Source organism: Notolepis coatsorum (genome assembly GCF_963971535.1).
Source record: "Notolepis coatsorum genome assembly, chromosome: 6".
Taxonomy (NCBI): domain Eukaryota; kingdom Metazoa; phylum Chordata; class Actinopteri; order Aulopiformes; family Paralepididae; genus Notolepis; species Notolepis coatsorum.
The window spans coordinates 89568791-89586708 of record NC_140170.1 but is presented as its reverse complement, the minus strand read 5'-3'; the positions used below and the strand labels follow the sequence as shown (position 1 = coordinate 89586708).

At 42.0% G+C, this 17918-nt stretch overlaps 1 protein-coding gene across 1 annotated transcript in view; it reads right to left on the bottom strand.

Annotated features, from left to right (window-relative positions):
* The window catches only part of ppp4r1l (protein phosphatase 4, regulatory subunit 1-like), an 81550-nt gene that overhangs the window by 25856 nt on the left and 37776 nt on the right, over positions 1-17918 (bottom strand). The window contains exons 11-15 of the mRNA XM_084317702.1: positions 13008-13555; positions 8309-8634; positions 7337-7414; positions 5094-5279; positions 1967-2128 (exon numbers count right to left, since the gene is read on the bottom strand). Coding sequence (XP_084173828.1) covers positions 1967-2128; positions 5094-5279; positions 7337-7414; positions 8309-8634; positions 13008-13555 — 1300 coding nt within the window. The remainder of the gene's footprint in view (positions 1-1966; positions 2129-5093; positions 5280-7336; positions 7415-8308; positions 8635-13007; positions 13556-17918) is intronic.

Here is a 17918-nt window from a genome sequence, read left to right as displayed (position 1 = left end):
CTGTAGGGACGCAAACAAGTCCCACCCAAAACTTGACCAATATAGTTGTGAACTGAGACAACCTTTATTTTGTTATTTTTGAGTACAGTTACAGTTGTGTGTTCATGCAGACACATAATAGCAATTTCATTACGAATTGAAAATGGTGGACCCTGTAAACAAGTCGAAAGTCTTTCTCTGGTCTGCATCCCCTTAACAATTGTGTGTATTGAGCTGTACTGTACTGTACCCATTCTGCAATCTGTTAATTAAAGTTAATTAAACTATCTTCCATTAGTTGGATGTACAGTATGGCCTCTGCAAGGTTGTGTGCAGCCATTTGTTTTTGTAACATCTGCTACATCTGTCCCACGTGTTATTTGCAGCTCAGTTGTTAGTTCTGCCCCTCTTGACTGTGACAAAAAGGTTTTGAACAAACTTAATGTCATAGCTTGTATTTGATGATCTTCTTCTTTGTTATTTACTTGAATGGTTTGATCATTGATTAATAGAGTAATATGGGGTTCTGATAAACTAAAATTATTTGTTAAAATAACATAAGCTAACATATATTTTTACATCTATGCAAATGCATATGCAATATGTATAACTTGAATAAGTAATAAATACAGAAACAACATGTTTAACAATATGTAAATGAGTAGCTACATTTATTTTACATTACATTAACATTTATACAGTCTTTGGCCCTTTGAGTGCAACCATAATGCTGATGTGGCCCTCTGTGAAAATGAGTTTTACACCCCTGCTATAAATGATATATAAAACTCTTAGAAAGTACATCGGTTTGTTTACAATCCTCTGTCCTCTGAGGCCTAAATCGCCGCGGGGCACCGGTCGCCATAGTGTTAAAGGGGCGCTTCACCAAACAAACAATACAGAGTTATTTGGCACACAATATCCCACACATATCCCAAAACTGTATATTGTTATTCGGTTTGTAAGATTCTGAGAGTTTGAATTTGCCCTCATTTGATGTCATTCAGGGAGGCTGAATCCTTGTGTTGTGTTAATCTATAAGATGATGTAGATGGAAACAATTGCATAGCTTTTACGATTTATGCAGGAATAGCATTAATAGAAATGTAGTAAGTTAGTAAGTAAAACGTTTGTAAATAATTGTATATACTTCGTACAGTGAATGGGGCTTTTTAGGAATCCAAAACGAAGCAATAGAACGAAATATCTAGTGAACTAAAGATGCAAGCAATGCTCTATCGTGTAAAGATCAACTAGCCGGATGACTGGGGCAAAATAAGGGCTCATTTGCACCTTTAATGAATTCCAAATCGATTGTGGAAAGCAGCAGTGCAGGCTATAAACCCTTTGAACTATGTCACATACATTAGTGATTATTTCACCTCCGCACTGCTTTTGATGAGACTCGCCAGTCTACCATCTACCAAAATAAAAATTTCACAAGGACTCAAGCTTGAGAACGGCCCCCACATGAAACCAAGAAGCAGGTCACTGTGGCTACCGTTTGTAAGCACTACATTTTCTAAAATCAGTACCAGAATGTGTCGGTACAACTCATGTCACAGAAAATACATGAAAGGATTTCCAACGAAAGTGCTCTTTCATTCCACATCACATATACAACTATTTAAATAGCACTAGGGAATGTACCGGTCCCGATAACGATACTTGGGCTTTTGGTATCGGTCGATACAGAGTACCGATCCGATCAATTACTTTTAATGTATAGACAGTATAGACCTTTGACTGTCATTTTAGGGTTATTGGACAGAGAATATTGAGATATAATACACTTTCTCCATTAGAGAGTTGACGTGTCAAAAATGCAGAAAATCAAGGCATGTTTCTGGCACGTTAGACGTGTTTCTTGGTATCGGATTTTAGTATGGGGGAAATTCTCCGATACCAATGTTGAATTTTAGCCTGGTATCAGACCGATATCCCGCAGGAGTGCCTCCCTGAACAGCCCTGTGTCTCCTCTGATCACCTTGAGGAAGTCGTAGAGGTGTTTGAGCACGCCGATGCGGACCTCGTCCAGGTCTTTGAGGAAGCCGTTGAAGATGGGCACCAGGTCCGCAGCCGTCAGCTGGTCCCCCAGGATCACCGCCAGCTCGTGGATGGAGAAGGCTAGCGTCCGCCGCACCTTCCACTGAGAGGGCAGGAGGAGGAAGAGGGAGAAGACGGGTGGAGGAGGGACAGAGACGAACAAGATCCAGTCACAATAATCACACTTCCAATACACTCATGGCCTGGCAGCTAGAACTGAAACGATTCCTCGAGTCTTTACTCAAAAATGTGGCCCGATTTAACTTACAGCGCACTATGTTACACACGGATAATAATTACTGTTGGACAACGCACTTCCGCTGTGGAAACGTGAACGTGAAGAGATTTCAGGCGCGGATTGCAAAATGGAATAAGATAGAGAAAATTGCGATGAGCAAAGAGAGACAGAACCTAGAAAATGGCCAGAAATTGTCAAAGGTTTGGGATAATTTCAAGCTGAAAGAAAAGGAAAACTGTACGTGTGTCTATTGTAAAATTGAACTAGCACCACAATAGCACTTCATCAATGCTTCAGCATCTCAGCAGAAAGCATCCAGTATAAACCAGTCCACAGAGCAGAGCCGACAAAAGGTAATGCTGTCATCTATAATGTTATGATTGCTAGTTGAAATGATGGCTAGTAAATAATGTACATTATGGCTACATGTAATGGCTGGTTAAGAATGTAAATCAACATGGTGGCTAATTATTATGTTACTTAAGATATCTAAGCTGAAAATAACCATAGAAAATAATCAAAATAATCAGCTGCAGTCAAAATTCTGAAAAAGAAGATACTAATGGATAGCTGTAGCCCTACTGGCAGCCTTCTCAACTCCCACCCCCCAGAATCTCTGGACACCTCAGATGGAACTGTGTTTTTAACATCTGTTTCCATTCAAGATCTCCTGCCTGTGACCGTGTTGCTCATAACTGTACTGTATTGTCTGCACTTTTAAAAAACGATTCCGCCTACAAAAACTATTATTACATTTCCTGCTATTATTACATTCTTGCATTTCCTGAATCGTATCGTATGTTAGGCCTGAACTCAGGAACTGGTGATCTTGCTTTAAGGCAACACAGCTTTCTCTCGGTACTTCTCTATTCAGTAAAACAACCTCATGGAAAATGCGGAAAGAGAGGAATTATGATGGGTTTCTCCATTTTCCTTGTCCATTTTGTATGGGCTGGTTTTTCCATTGAGTTCATAATAAATTATGGATTGAGCCATTGATAAATGTGCGGGAATGAGTGCGCTTGTGGGAGCAAAAAAGAAATCACCAATCAAGTTCAGCTGGTGTTCCCAGACGGAGCGCAAACTCCACAGTTTACCATGAGACAAGAATCTACTCATCATGAACACCCATGGACTTTGTTTATTTAGAAACCCAGCGATTGTTTTTGTCACCAGACCAACCAACCCATAAAGGAAAACATGAACTACTATCGGATCGACCAAGTTGTGTATATAATATATATATTAGAGCTGGGCCGTTAACGTGCTGCGTTAACGCGAGATTAGTATCTTGCGATAATATAATTGACGCCATTAATCTATAAAAAAAATGTAAATAAAAAATGTTAACCTTTATTTACCCAGGGTAGGGTCGCTGAGCACAGATGCTCTTTTTCAGGAACGCCCTGCTTCACATTCACACAGTTCCATTCACACGTGGGAGCTGCCCAGTACAACCACAGTTGACACCATTGGCCACTGAGCAACTCCACTGGAGCAGTTGTTCCTGCCGGTCCCGGGGATCAAACCGGCAACCTTCCGGTCACAAACCTGCTTCTCTAACCTTTAGGCCACCGCTGCCCCACGGGCTGAACTGAATTGAGTGACCCGACTGGTTTATGGGAGTTTAACACACATGCTGGACTGAAAATGAATTGTTTGTTTTATGAAATGTTTGCTTATGATTGAATTGAATCCAATACATGGACATTTTGATTTTGAATTGAGCATGACTCTTGAGTGGTTTTTGAATTTATGAAAAGGTAATTGATTGTTACATTTTTAGCAACCTAACCTATGATTTAGCTTGCTCAGTAGTCTAGGCCTACTATTAATTAAATTATTTGTCTACCTTTATGTGGTACAGTCTTATGCCGGAGCTATAGGCCTAATTAACCAATTAAAAAGGTAATTTGATTTGCATTGGCAGGGTTTGGCCCTGTCTGGCACCCAACGGGAAAAATATTATAGGCACTATAAGTAGACACCGCTACATAAAACAAGCTGGTCTGCCTGAGTGACTGGTGGAAGAAGGAGAAATAGAGATAGGACTGATTGAGTCAAGCCATGTCACATAGTTCAAGTTTGAAATGCTTCTTTCTGTTTTGCTCCCGAGAGTGTGCTAGATACTGTACTGTACTGGTAATATTATTTATTTGTGTTAACTTCTGAATAAAACAACTTATTAAACACAAGTACATCTTATTGAACATTATTTTGATATTTCAGCAAAACAGCTTTTTCAAACAGTCTGTAATGCATTTTGGAAACGGGAGATGGGCTCATGGTGTAATGGGCCACGTGGCCTGAGAAACGTAAGGAGGAAAGAAAAAGTAAGGACTTACTTCTGGTCATTATTTGGGTAGAACACACATATTTTGAATGCCTTCGGCAGACTTTATTTTTAATTTTTTTTTAGCCATTTTAATCTAGATTAATCTAGATTAAATCCAGGATTGCAGATAGATTAATCCAGATAAAAAAAATGTATCTATGCCCACCTCTAATATATATATATACACACAAAGCATTGTGGCATAGACATAACTGAATTGAAAATGGAGGACCCTGGTATAAACAAGACGAAAATCTTTTTCTGGTCTGCATCCTCTTAGCAGTTGTTTGTATTGAGCCGTACTGTATTGTACCCATTCTGCAATCCGTTAATAAAAGTTTGTCTTACCCAAAGTGCAGTGCACGTGAGCCACCAAGAGGGGCAGAGTGGCTAACTGTGAGTGAGTGAACGACAAAGAGACGCTTCATCTGAAAACAAACTAACTCCAGTCAACCTGGAGCGGTAACCTCTCTCCCAGTCTCCCTCCCTGCCCACCTGCACGTCAGTAGCCAGGGTCTCATAGGTCTCCTTGAGGCAGTGCCAGTTCTGTCTGCCCAGGGTGAGGGCCACGCCCGGCAGGCTGAAGGCACAGTGCTTGGCTATCTCCGTGTCCACCGTCTGGGCCCGCGCCGGGTCCGTCATGGACAGATACTGGTCCAGGAGCTGCTGGGGAATCACATTCTGTGGAGGGAGGATGGAGGAGAGAGCAGAAGGTTAATGACTAGGGGCGGGGAAGAAAAAATAATAAACAGCAATATAACGCAATATTTTGTGTGCCGATGACACAAAGTAACAATATTTAATAAAAAAATATTATATATATTTATAAATTATTTTGCTCGACAATCCCATTTTACTGCAATAAAAAAAGTATTGGAATGAGGTGAACAGATGCCATCTTATTAGATAAAACAGATGATGTGTATATACAGTACCAGTTAAAGGTTTGAACACACTTTCTCATTGAAAGTGTGAAGGTTTTCTGTCTGGGACATAATTTGCAGTTGAAAAAGGTAATAAATTACAATATAGTGATATCACAATATTGTGTCTAGTATTATAATATTGTATTGTGGGGTCTCTGGTGAATTATTATAACTATTAATGACCTATATCAACAGTCCTGGGGTCAGGGCCATATGTGGGGTCCCCTGGTATTAACACAATTGCGCCCGACCACGGAGATGTCCGTGTTTCGAATCCAACGGTTGAGGGCAAGGTTGTTTTGGCTTTTATTCCATTGTAATAACCTACTCGATGTCACCAAGCAGCACTGCAGAAGTACCCTACTCTTTGAATTCGAAAAAGTGTATTATCGGCCAGATCCTCTTAGGGGCGCTATCTCGATAATGCAGTGTTCCCTGTAGCAGAAGTTGTCTTGTTTTTTCTGGATCTCCAATGTAGTTTTCTGCTAACATGAAGCGATGCCTATAGCCTGTTAGACGGAATACGTTTTGGGACGCGGATTTCAGTGTGCAGTAAAGGAATATATCATCAGCCAATGGACATATCGATCTACCAGATGGCGATCGATAACTGGGAAATCCTTTGGGGGATCCAACCGGCCCACGATAAGATCTTTTTCACGTAAATTACATGCTGATCAGACCTTGTTATGATAGCCATCCACCCGATCAGCGAATGTGGCTACTGAGGCTAACGCGGTTATTGGTAATCAATAATCAGAAACGAGGTCCCCCCCCCCCACCCCCCTCTTTCATGCATTCATGGTGGACCATCATATCGATCATATGCAGTTTGATTTTTAACTCTAGCTTCTGTAGTGCCGAAATGCCATTGGATTTAACGTTACTAGCTTAGCGGCCTGTATCTCGCCTTCCAGGAAATATACTAGCCGAAATCCCTTATAACGCTTATATTCAAGACGCTATAAAATGAGAACGTATTGATGAAAAAATGATTTCTTTAAGCCATTTTGAAGGGACGGTTTATGGTGTCAATTGACAATGAGAATGGACAGATAGCAATACTATAAAGTATAGATTTAGCTCTACAAACAGCCCCACGGACTATGCAAAAAATCTAGAGTGATTTTAGACAGATCCAAATGGCCCCGAAAGTGTTAAGAACGTCTCTTGCCTGGTTCATTTGACCAAGTGTTCCTGGATGAAAGGGGCTGTTGGGGCGGGACTTAAAGGATGAGTTCACCTTTCTTTTAACCCAGGTCCCTCTTAAAGACTGCCTGGCATGATGTTGACGTGTGCATAACTCATTGTGTTAGTATTTAGAAACTAAGCAATGTGCTGCATCCTCTCACCGGGCTCCAATACTCGCAGTATTTTAGTCTTCAAAAACCATGAAGCCAAAACAGGAAGCTCACAGTGTAATCCCACATGTTCTACTGAGGAAATGGTTCATCGCAGCAAAACATTATAATGACTTTCATAGACCAGTTAAGATAGCATAAGGCCTATGAAACTCATTATAATGTTTGATATGACTACTGTTTTCCAGGGTGAGTTTGTCATACGAAGACATGGGAGAGTGAATCTGCACAGTAATCCAGCCATGACCCCTATTCTGACCTCAATGCTTCCATTTACGGTAGTGCAATAACATGAATAAACTATTTGTTCCTGACAATCATTTAAATTATTCCATCAACAATTGTCATTAATTTAGATTTTTCACCCTCAATATGGGGTCGACAACAACAACAACAAAAAAACCTTTGGACCCCATGTCCAGAACCTCTGTTGACAGAGAAGGCTGCTGACCTGCATCTTGGCCTTTTCCTCAGATGCTGGGCTGGGCACAGAGCTCTCCTTCCTCTCCTCTTCCACACACTCAGATTCCTGAGGTGCACACACATACACACACATGAATGAATGAATAGTTTTATTTTCGGTCTTTGTTTACAGATAAATCAAAAACACACGTGTGGACTTTCAAAAGGAAAAGAAAAAAAATCACAAATCACAAATGTACATATTCAAAGTAAGCTCACACACAAAATCCAAACTCAATGACCGAAAAAAGGAATAGGCTGAAGCACATGCTTATTTTTGCCTATCCTTTACAATTCTTAAAAACTAAATAAGAAAGACAATTTTTAAATATGCTGCAAGATATAATTTTTTTTCTTTGAGAAAAAAGAAAAAAGAAAATAAATGTTTGATGTTTTACTCAAAACTGTACTCCTGAATTATTTTATCCTTCAGGGCCTTTTTAAATCTCCCCTGAGAGGTACACAACTTCAACCCGTCACTAAGACTATTCCACAATTTAACTCCCAAAATTGAAACACATCTAGCTTTTACATTAGTTCTTACCTTTTTATATGTTTTAAGAATACACAACCCTCTTAAATTATACTTTCCTTCTCTTGGTTGAAAGAGATATTGAATACAAGCTTGAATTGAATACCACATCTTAGCGGGCAAGCAAACAGTGTATCTGACCATCTCCTCTTAATCTCAGAGCAATGAGTGCCACGTGGAGCCTCCTATATTTGCTTGTATAAGCAGTGTTTGAGCCAAACTGTCCCCCTACTACTTTTGCTGGGGGTCAGCGCTGGATGTGGTCAATAAAATCTAACATTAATCATTTGTTGTTTGACCTTTTTAAAGAGATATTCACCCAAAGAGGATGAATAAGTATCACAACCTAAATACGTTTTTCAAGTACCGTATGCTTCTAAAGAGAGAAGAGAAGCCTGCCTGAAAGCCACCCAGAGAAGAGTGACTTACCACACTAAGTTGGTCCCAGTCATCACCAGGCGAGACTATGATGGGAAACAGACTATGGTGGGGGTCCGTCTGTGTCTCCCTCTCGCCCTGCTCCTGGACGGGGCAGGACTCAGGGGCGGGAGGAGGTTCAGCAGCACACTCCTCCTCCTTTTCCTCCTCTGCCTCCACGGGAGGCAGAGCGCTCTCCGGTTGGACCTCCGCGGGGTCTCTCTCCGACGGCTCGCTGTCGGCCTCCTCGTTCTCAGGCTGGGGCTCAGGTGGACTTGTGTCCGTCGGGCTGTCGAGCTGCACTGCCTTCAGAGCTGCTGACAACACCTGCACTTGAGCTGGACGGGAAAACATGGAAACAAGAGGTCACCAACATTCCAATGGCAATCAATGCAATGAATACATGAGAGTGAGATGGAAAATAAATCTGATTAAAAATGGAAGGTTCCGATTTATTATGAGCTTAACCTATTGATCACTACCTAAACCTCTCTGGATATTAGGGCTGTACCGAATGTCATTTGTTAACATTCGAAGCTTCTATTGAAGTATTCGAACGAAGCTTCGAATGCCTGTCATCATATTTTATGACGTAATCCAATTTTTATATATATATATATCTGTAAATGAGTATTTTTTTTAATTAAATCAACTTTCTTTTAGTTTCTTTAGTTTCATCAACATAAATAATCGAATAAGGGCACGGTTGGTACGAAAGTGATGGTGACGTCTTGATGGAGCGCAGAGTGCCAAGTGGATGCAGATAGGCTACATCATTTATGATAAATGTTTTATTTACATTTTTATGAAGTCATATACTGTTGAAGTCCCACAAACAACTAGTGACACTTTTTATATTGACATCCTGTTACCTCTCTGCCTTATGTCACTTGTATGATGTACTATTATAATTAGGATTATGATGTAAATGATTAAGCATATGTTTACTGTATGTGTCTATATGTGATATGTATACATATATGTGTATATGTATATATATATATACTGTGCGCTTTGCACTAGATATAGACATATATATATGGTGTGTGTCTGTGTCTGGGGCAGGCTGCACAGTCATGATGGATAGAGAAGGGGCCTCTCTTACTGTTCGTGAAGCCAGGAATGTGGTCACAGAGTGCTGACCTTGAAGGTGGATCGCTGCTGCATGGTTTTAACCCTTGCAGTCCTGAAGCAGAGGGAGAACCTCTGTATGATGTTTTAACACATGTATGATGTGTAAAACATATCCACCAATGTATAAGTATATGAGTACTGTATTGTACATGTATATATATATATATATCTGTATATATTTGTATATATATATAAGCGTATAGGCTATTCATGCTAGAAGGACCATGTATTGTATATTACAGCAGGGCAATTGTTTCATTCAATACTGCTGGACGCCTTTAGGAATGTGCCTATGACCTTGTGGGCCTCTGCTAGCCTACTAGATACAGATGAAGACATAGGGTTTTTCCCAACACAAAGTAATCTGTTACTTCTCCAGTTACTGTAACGACTAGAAAGGGAAGAGGGTTCATCCTTACTGAATTATGTGTTGATTGGCTGGTAGAATGACATGACTGTATTTTTAGACCAATAATAAGATGTCTTGATATGATGCAGAACCTGGGTATATAAAGCCCGGCTCGCTCGCTCCGGGTTAGAGATTTTTTGATTGCCATTTTTATAGCAGCAGACAAGGTTGAGCGCTGTACTGGAACCTAGTCTGTTTATTTTTCAAAGTGGAGTCCCTATGCCAATACTTTGTTTTTTAGATGCAAAGAGCTATGCTAAGCTCTGCTTGAGAGAGATGTTTTGTTTCATACTTATTATTCCTGGATTGGACTTCTCCAATGCAGTCTCTTTGTAACTTACTTTTTCTAATTAAACTAACTTTGTTAAAATACTTTTACCAATTCGTGGACTGCTTTCATTGAGCTGCTTAATCACAATGTGTCACGACGCTGGCCTCGCCCTGCGTTTATCTGAGGTAACACGGTATATGTATATTCTGGAAGCCATACAGATTAAATCAATTGCTGGTTACTGCTTTTAGCTAAAGTTATATAAAGGATATGATATATATATATATATATATATATATATATATATATATATATATCACTATTTGTTGCTTGCAAGCGCCAGTATCTCTAGATGTGACGGGCCTATTGGGTTTGTGGGGATTTGATAGTCTGGCCACTGCAGGGCCGGATGATCGCTCCACGGAGTTATGGGTCTATCAAACTGATCGGAGGTTCTGGAGCTTGCAAATGATTATTGCTATTATTAAGCTAATATTACACTATTAGTAGTAGTACTACTTATTAAAAGAGTAGTAATATCATCAGGCTTACAAATGATTAGCATTATAGGCTTTTCCTAAAATGATGATGATGGTGATGATAATGATAATGATGATATATAAGCATTATTATAGGAAAGGAGTTTTCCCAGACATACATTGGGTTTATTACAAACAAAGAAGAGGTTAACAACTCTTCTACGCTTATATTTCATATGAACTGGATATAACTAACTAGTGACCATGAAATAAGCGTGATTAGGATTAGTAATTGACCCGAGAACTTGGCGAGTTTAGCACCTCGCTGGGGGATATCGGGCGGCCACAGGGTTCTATCTCGAGTAGGTGATTGAGATAGATAGAGACACCCATAGGCTCTTAACATACTATAATAGTATAATATTAGTGTAGCAGCCTAATCTTTATCTGCAACTGTGAAGAAAACCCCCATTGATTTAAACAGAATGAATAGACGCATACAAATATATATATTCTTTTTTTTATAAAAAATTTAAAATTCAAATGTTGATTTAGAATTCGAATGTCAACATTATGAAAGAAGCTTCGAAGCTTCGAACTATTCGGTACAGCCCTACTGGATATTCAAAAAAGGTTTATGTGCTGGTGTTTGTTTCTAGGAAATTGGCACAATTCTAATGCAAGTCAATGTGGTATGAATGCATTTCTCAGCCCTTGCAGGCCAGTCCATTTACTGATCCTTAAGGTCCCTCGAGTTTGCTTGGAACAGGGTAAATCTGTATTTTGCTATGATGCCCCTAGCTCATGGAATGAACTACAACAGTCCTTAAAGCTTGAGATTCTCCCCTCTGTTGCAGAGTTTAAAAGCTTGATCTCCAACCTTTGTCAATCAAGTTGTACATGTTTTACTTGATTGTTATCCTTACTTGTCTTATTGTTGATTTTATATGCAGTGTAATTTCATATGCCTTTTTTTGCTTATTTCTGTATGTACACTCGACGTGACTGTAAATGAGGGAAACCTCAGTTGCCTTTCGAGTTTGAATAAAGGGTTGTAATTAAATGAAATAAGCTCAGCTGACTGTTTTACTAAACATGAATGCAATGGACTGCCTGTGGAGCATTTTTCCCTATTGTTAGGTTTTAGTGAGTTTTTCCTTACCTTCGCGTGGGGTATGTCTGGGAGTGCTTGCATTCTTTCATTTATTTGCATTTATTTTAAATTTGTTGGACCTTATGGTGTTCTTGTTCTGTTCTTGACTTATTGTTATGTTTCTTATTGACTCGTTTAAAGAAGACGTGTACGGCCCATGGGGTCATTAACGTGTGTTGTCGGGCCTTACAAATACATTTGATTTGATTTGATTTTGAATAGACCCATCTCAAACCCCACCCTCTTTTCTCAATCCTGCAATCACAACTGTCGCTTCCCTCGGACGGTAATGTAAAAACATTTTTATTTCCCATTGAATTTCAGCAGCGTTGCTACCAAATGCAGTGCTATGCGAGACTGGTGTCCGTTTCTTATTAGTCAGATAGGTTTTTACACATTCTGAACTGTCCTTTTAATGTTCAAGAGTAGTTAAAGGGATATCATTTCAACAATTTTCTAATTGTAGCACCTCCTTCTTCCCTCATGTTGAACAGGCTGTTTTTGTTAGGTGTAGCAACACACCAAATATTAAATTAATTCATTCCTTCCCTGCCTACCCCACACCCAAAAACAAAATACTTTTACAAACTGGGCAGTAGATTAAGTAGGTAGTATTCCAGGCAAAAGAAAACACAGCTAATTGATTGCTTGTGTCCCCTGTGTGGCATCACAAAGGATAATTCAGGACAGCTTGTTTAGGCTTGTTAAGACTTCAAACCCAGGCCAAATGGCAAGGAGTACCGTAATTTTCGCACTATAAGCCGCACCTGAATATAAGCCGCAGCAGCTAAATTGAATGATGTTTACATATATAAGCCGCACTGGACTATAAACCGCAGGTGTTTTAATGTTTAATTACAGTCTTCCCACCAGCATTGGGACACAATACTGTCGGACAAATAACAAGAATTAACTCATTTACAAGTTGTATTAAGTTTAGCAAATAAGGGAACCGATAAATAACATTTCAATGCAGTCAAAAAAGCAATATTTTGATTTTTACATTTTCGGGGTTTGGTCACGTTGAGTCACATATAAGCCGCACCGTTATATAAGCCGCAGGGTCGAAAAATGGGGGGAAAAGGCGCGGCTTATAGTCCGAAAATTACGGTATATGTAATCTTTCCCCTGTTGCAACATTTCAAACAGTCAAATCCATACAAAGACTAGGCAAACCCCATTTTCCATAATAGGTCCCCTTCAATCCGTAGAACACCGTTGCACGACCACAGGTTACCATGTGTTTCTTCAGTCCTGTGACTCACCTTGAACATCAGGGTCGTCCATGTGAGGCTGTAGACAGTCTAGGACCTTCTGGATCTGATCGGTGGTGGCTTGACTGTGGCTGGACCTGGGAGCAGGATGTTCCTCAGCCTCCTCCTCCTCCTCCTCTTCCTGCTCCGTCTCTCTCTTCTGCTCGTCGTCCTCCTCCAGCTCTACCGGTTTCTCCGTCGTCGGACTACTTAGCATCTCCAGTTCCCCACTAATGTCCGGTAAAGGAGGCCTCCAGTAGTGGAAAGAGTTAAAGTTCTCGTCCGCCTGCTCCGCCTCTCTCTTGTTCTTGTCGTTCTCTGTGGCGGTGGGGCTGCTGGTGCTGATGTTGTTGTTGTTATGGTTAGGGGTGTTGGTGCTACGAGCGCGGCGTTGGTGCAGCTCTTTGGGAACGCGCATGGGTTGGTCGCAGAAGGAATGCATGTCCTGCTCCGGGGACGGCGTGGCCCGGCCCGCCTGGTTAGGGGGCGTGTGCACGATGGTCCTTCCCGTGTGGCAGCCACCGATTCCAGGGCAGTTTAACGAGTTTAGAGACGAATCGCTGCAATAGGAAGATTCACAGGACAATGTGATGGATTACTTGATGTGAACACGGTTGCATTCTATTACATTAAACGGTTACGTTCAGAATGTACTGAACGTACGTTTTAGACGCCTAGCCCACGTGTCCTACTTATCAATGATGTTGTCAATCGGTAGAGTCCCTTCGCAGCACAATCGAGCCCTGAAATAAGTAAGGGATAATGTATAGCTACGAGGTCATTGTCGCAAAATAATTGACCGACACAGAGTTTAGAATACCGAGGCGCCTCGCCGACAATGCGACAATGACCGAGTATAGCTATACATTATCCCGCTTATTACATGGCTAACTTACTAACAATATACCTAATTCATTTTACACCATCGACAAGACGAGATCAAATGCAGACGCAGTTGTTCTGTTCTGTGGCTCCGCGCTGTCATCGCCGGCAGCTTGCACTGATGAGTGCAGCTGTGCATATGCTGAGCAGCTTTCATGACTGCGATCTAAATGCTTGATTGCTCCGGCTGCGAACAGCGGTCATTATTGCTCGGTTGCCCCTGACAGCCGTCAGTTATAGAAAAATAACTGACCGCTGCTATGGGCAACCGAGCGCTATTGACCAATCACAATCAAGCATTTTCGCGAATGTTAAAACGCCATGTAATAAACTTCACTAATCAGGGGAAACTAATCTTTCTCCTGCATTTAACATCACCACTGTAGTGATAATGGTGAGGCAGGCGGCTAACGAGGCTTTTGGTTTTTAAGAAAATGGTTTGTAAAGCTATTTTTGAAAACTACAAGGGTGAATAATACTGTTTTTTTTGCTATTTTCTTTTAGAATACAGTTTGAGTCTTAATTTTTGTTAAGAATATAGGACAGGCATATATAAGCATTATGCTTCAGTCTGTACCTTTTCAGTCACTGTAAAATCAAATATTGTTAAATGGTGTATATTGTATTGTGTGAGATGACTGAATAAACTACTACGAACGTCACAGTGACCAAATGCGTCCACATTTTTATAGGATTCTATCACATTTTCATAACAATAGCGAATATAACTTACCCTGCGCCGTTTTTATTGAGGTTTCTTACAAATTAACGATGTTTTATTTGTCCTTTATATGCGGATAACATTAAAATCTAATTGTACCATTATGTTCCCGTTTAGACAACATACATAATGCTAATGATGCACTTTTGTTAAGATAATTGGGTGACCATTCTCGATCACTGTACTCGGGTCCCATTAATAGTTTAACGCTGTTCAGATCGCGTCAAAGAATAGACGCGTCCCAGTGACCTGTGACCTGTGCTAAAGGTCTTGGGAGTTGTATTAATTTGGTAGTTTTCACATTTTCACCTTTTAATTTTAAACCAATGCTGCCATCTACTGACAACAGAAAGTGTTGTGTAAGTTATAGTATAACGTCAACTTGAGACCCGCACTTCTGTAAACACTGTTGCCCAAAACACATTCTAGAGATTCCCACTTTTTACTGGTACATAGGTTCATATCTAATCGTCTTTAGATGACTAAATATAGATGAATACTCATGAAATTTGATATATATATATATTCTAAAAGAAGTATAATTTCACTTCATCTACCTGTCGACATGAAATTCCCAAACGCCGACGGTAAAACAAGCCTGGATGTCGCGCAAAATGGGGCGTGACCGAATTTGGTCCCAGACAATAAGAGTGACTGAGATTGGTCTACGGTCCGTTACTACTACTAATACCTCTCCCTGAACGTCAGCAAAACAAAAGAGATGATTGTGGACTTCAGGAGGTCGGGGGTCAGGGACTACAGCCCCCTCAGCATCGACGGGGCACTGGTTGAGAGAGTGAACAGTTTTAAGTACCTTGGAGCCCACATATCCGAGGACTTGACATGGACCACACACATTGACAGTGTTGTGAAGAAGGCACGACAACGCCTCTACTTCCTCAGGCGCCTAAGGAAGTTCCAAGTCAGTCAGAAGATCCTTAAGAACTTCTACTCATGTACAATAGAGAGCATCCTGACTGGCAATATCACCTCCTGGTTTGGGAATAGCACCGCACAAGACCGAAGCAGACTACAGAGAGTGGCACGTTCAGCCGAACGCACAATTGGAGGGGGGCTTCCCACTCTCCAAGACATTTACAACAAGCGGTGCAGGGGTAAGGCTAAGAGAATTATTAAGGACTCCAGCCACCCAAACAACTGCCTCTTTGAACTGCTGCGGTCAGGCAAGCGATACCGGAGTCTCAAGAAAGCACAGAAAGACTCAGAAGAAGCTTCTATCCCCAGGCCATCAGGTTGCTCAATGAACAATAACACTATGCAACAACCATCAAATGCACTCACAACACAACACACACAACACACACATCCATACGCACACACTCACTTTAAACAAACAACACACTGCAGCACCCACTCTCCACACTTTAGAACACCTAGACACACTTTATATTTATTGGTAAAGGATTTGCACTACAACCCATACCTCAGTACACCTTACTGTAAATTGTACCTCATCCCATTTCTGCTTTGCACTATATAGTATTGTATATTAGTATATTGCATAGTATATTGTATATTGTACGGTAACTCAGTTACTCTATTCTGCATCGAACATTGTACATATGTATATACTGAACACTGTGTCTACGTACATGACTTCTATTTTTACTTCTATTTTTACATGCTATACTATTTTATTTTATTTTATACTTATCTTTTGTCTAGCAGTCTCTGGAGTGTAACAGAAAGAAGCATTTTGTATAAAAGTATTCTGTACTTCTGTATGACAACTATTAAAGAAACTTGAAACTTGTCTGTCTGAAGGACACCTGGGGACCTCTAGTAAGGCGGTCCTACCTGTCTGTCTGAAGGACACCTGGGGACCTCTAGTGAGGCGGTCCTACCTGTCTGTCTGAAGGACACCTGGGGAGTCGGGACCTCTAGTAAGGCGGTCCTACCTGTCTGTCTGAAGGACACCTGGGGACCTCTAGTAAGGCGGTCCTACCTGTCTGTCTGAAGGACACCTGGGGACCTCTAGTAAGGCGGTCCTACCTGTCTGTCTGAAGGACACCTGGGGACCTCTAGTAAGGCGGTCCTACCTGTCTGTCTGAAGGACACCTGGGGACCTCTAGTAAGGCGGTCCTACCTGTCTGTCTGAAGGACACCTGGGGACCTCTAGTAAGGCGGTCCTACCCGTCTGTCTGAAGGACACCTGGGGACCTCTAGTAAGGCGGTCCTACCTGTCTGAAGGACACCTGGGGACCTCTAGTGAGGTGGTCCTACCCGTCTGAAGGACACCTGGGGACCTCTAGTAAGGCGGTCCTACCCGTCTGAAGGACACCTGGGGACCTCTAGTGAGGCGGTCCTACCTGTCTGTCTGAAGGACACCTGGGGACCTCTAGTGAGGTGGTCCTACCTGTCTGTCTGAAGGACACCTGGGGACCTCTAGTAAGGCGGTCCTACCTACCTGTCTGAAGGACACCTGGGGATGTCTAGTAAGGCGGTCCTACCTGTCTGTCTGAAGGACACCTGGGGACCTCTAGTAAGGCGGTCCTACCTGTCTGTCTGAAGGACACCTGGGGACCTCTAGTAAGGCGGTCCTACCTGTCTGTCTGAAGGACACCTGGGGACCTCTAGTAAGGCGGTCCTACCTGTCTGTCTGAAGGACACCTGGGGACCTCTAGTAAGGCGGTCCTACCTGTCTGTCTGAAGGACACCTGGGGACCTCTAGTAAGGCGGTCCTACCCGTCTGTCTGAAGGACACCTGGGGACCTCTAGTAAGGCGGTCCTACCCGTCTGTCTGAAGGACACCTGGGGACCTCTAGTAAGGTGGTCCTACCTGTCTGTCTGAAGGACACCTGGGGACCTCTAGTAAGGCGGTCCTACCCGTCTGTCTGAAGGACACCTGGGGACCTCTAGTAAGGCGGTCCTACCTGTCTGTCTGAAGGACACCTGGGGACCTCTAGTAAGGCGGTCCTACCTGTCTGAAGGACACCTGGGGACCTCTAGTGAGGTGGTCCTACCCGTCTGAAGGACACCTGGGGACCTCTAGTAAGGCGGTCCTACCCGTCTGAAGGACACCTGGGGACCTCTAGTGAGGCGGTCCTACCTGTCTGTCTGAAGGACACCTGGGGACCTCTAGTGAGGTGGTCCTACCTGTCTGTCTGAAGGACACCTGGGGACCTCTAGTAAGGCGGTCCTACCTACCTGTCTGAAGGACACCTGGGGATGTCTAGTAAGGCGGTCCTACCTGTCTGTCTGAAGGACACCTGGGGACCTCTAGTAAGGCGGTCCTACCTGTCTGTCTGAAGGACACCTGGGGACCTCTAGTAAGGCGGTCCTACCTGTCTGTCTGAAGG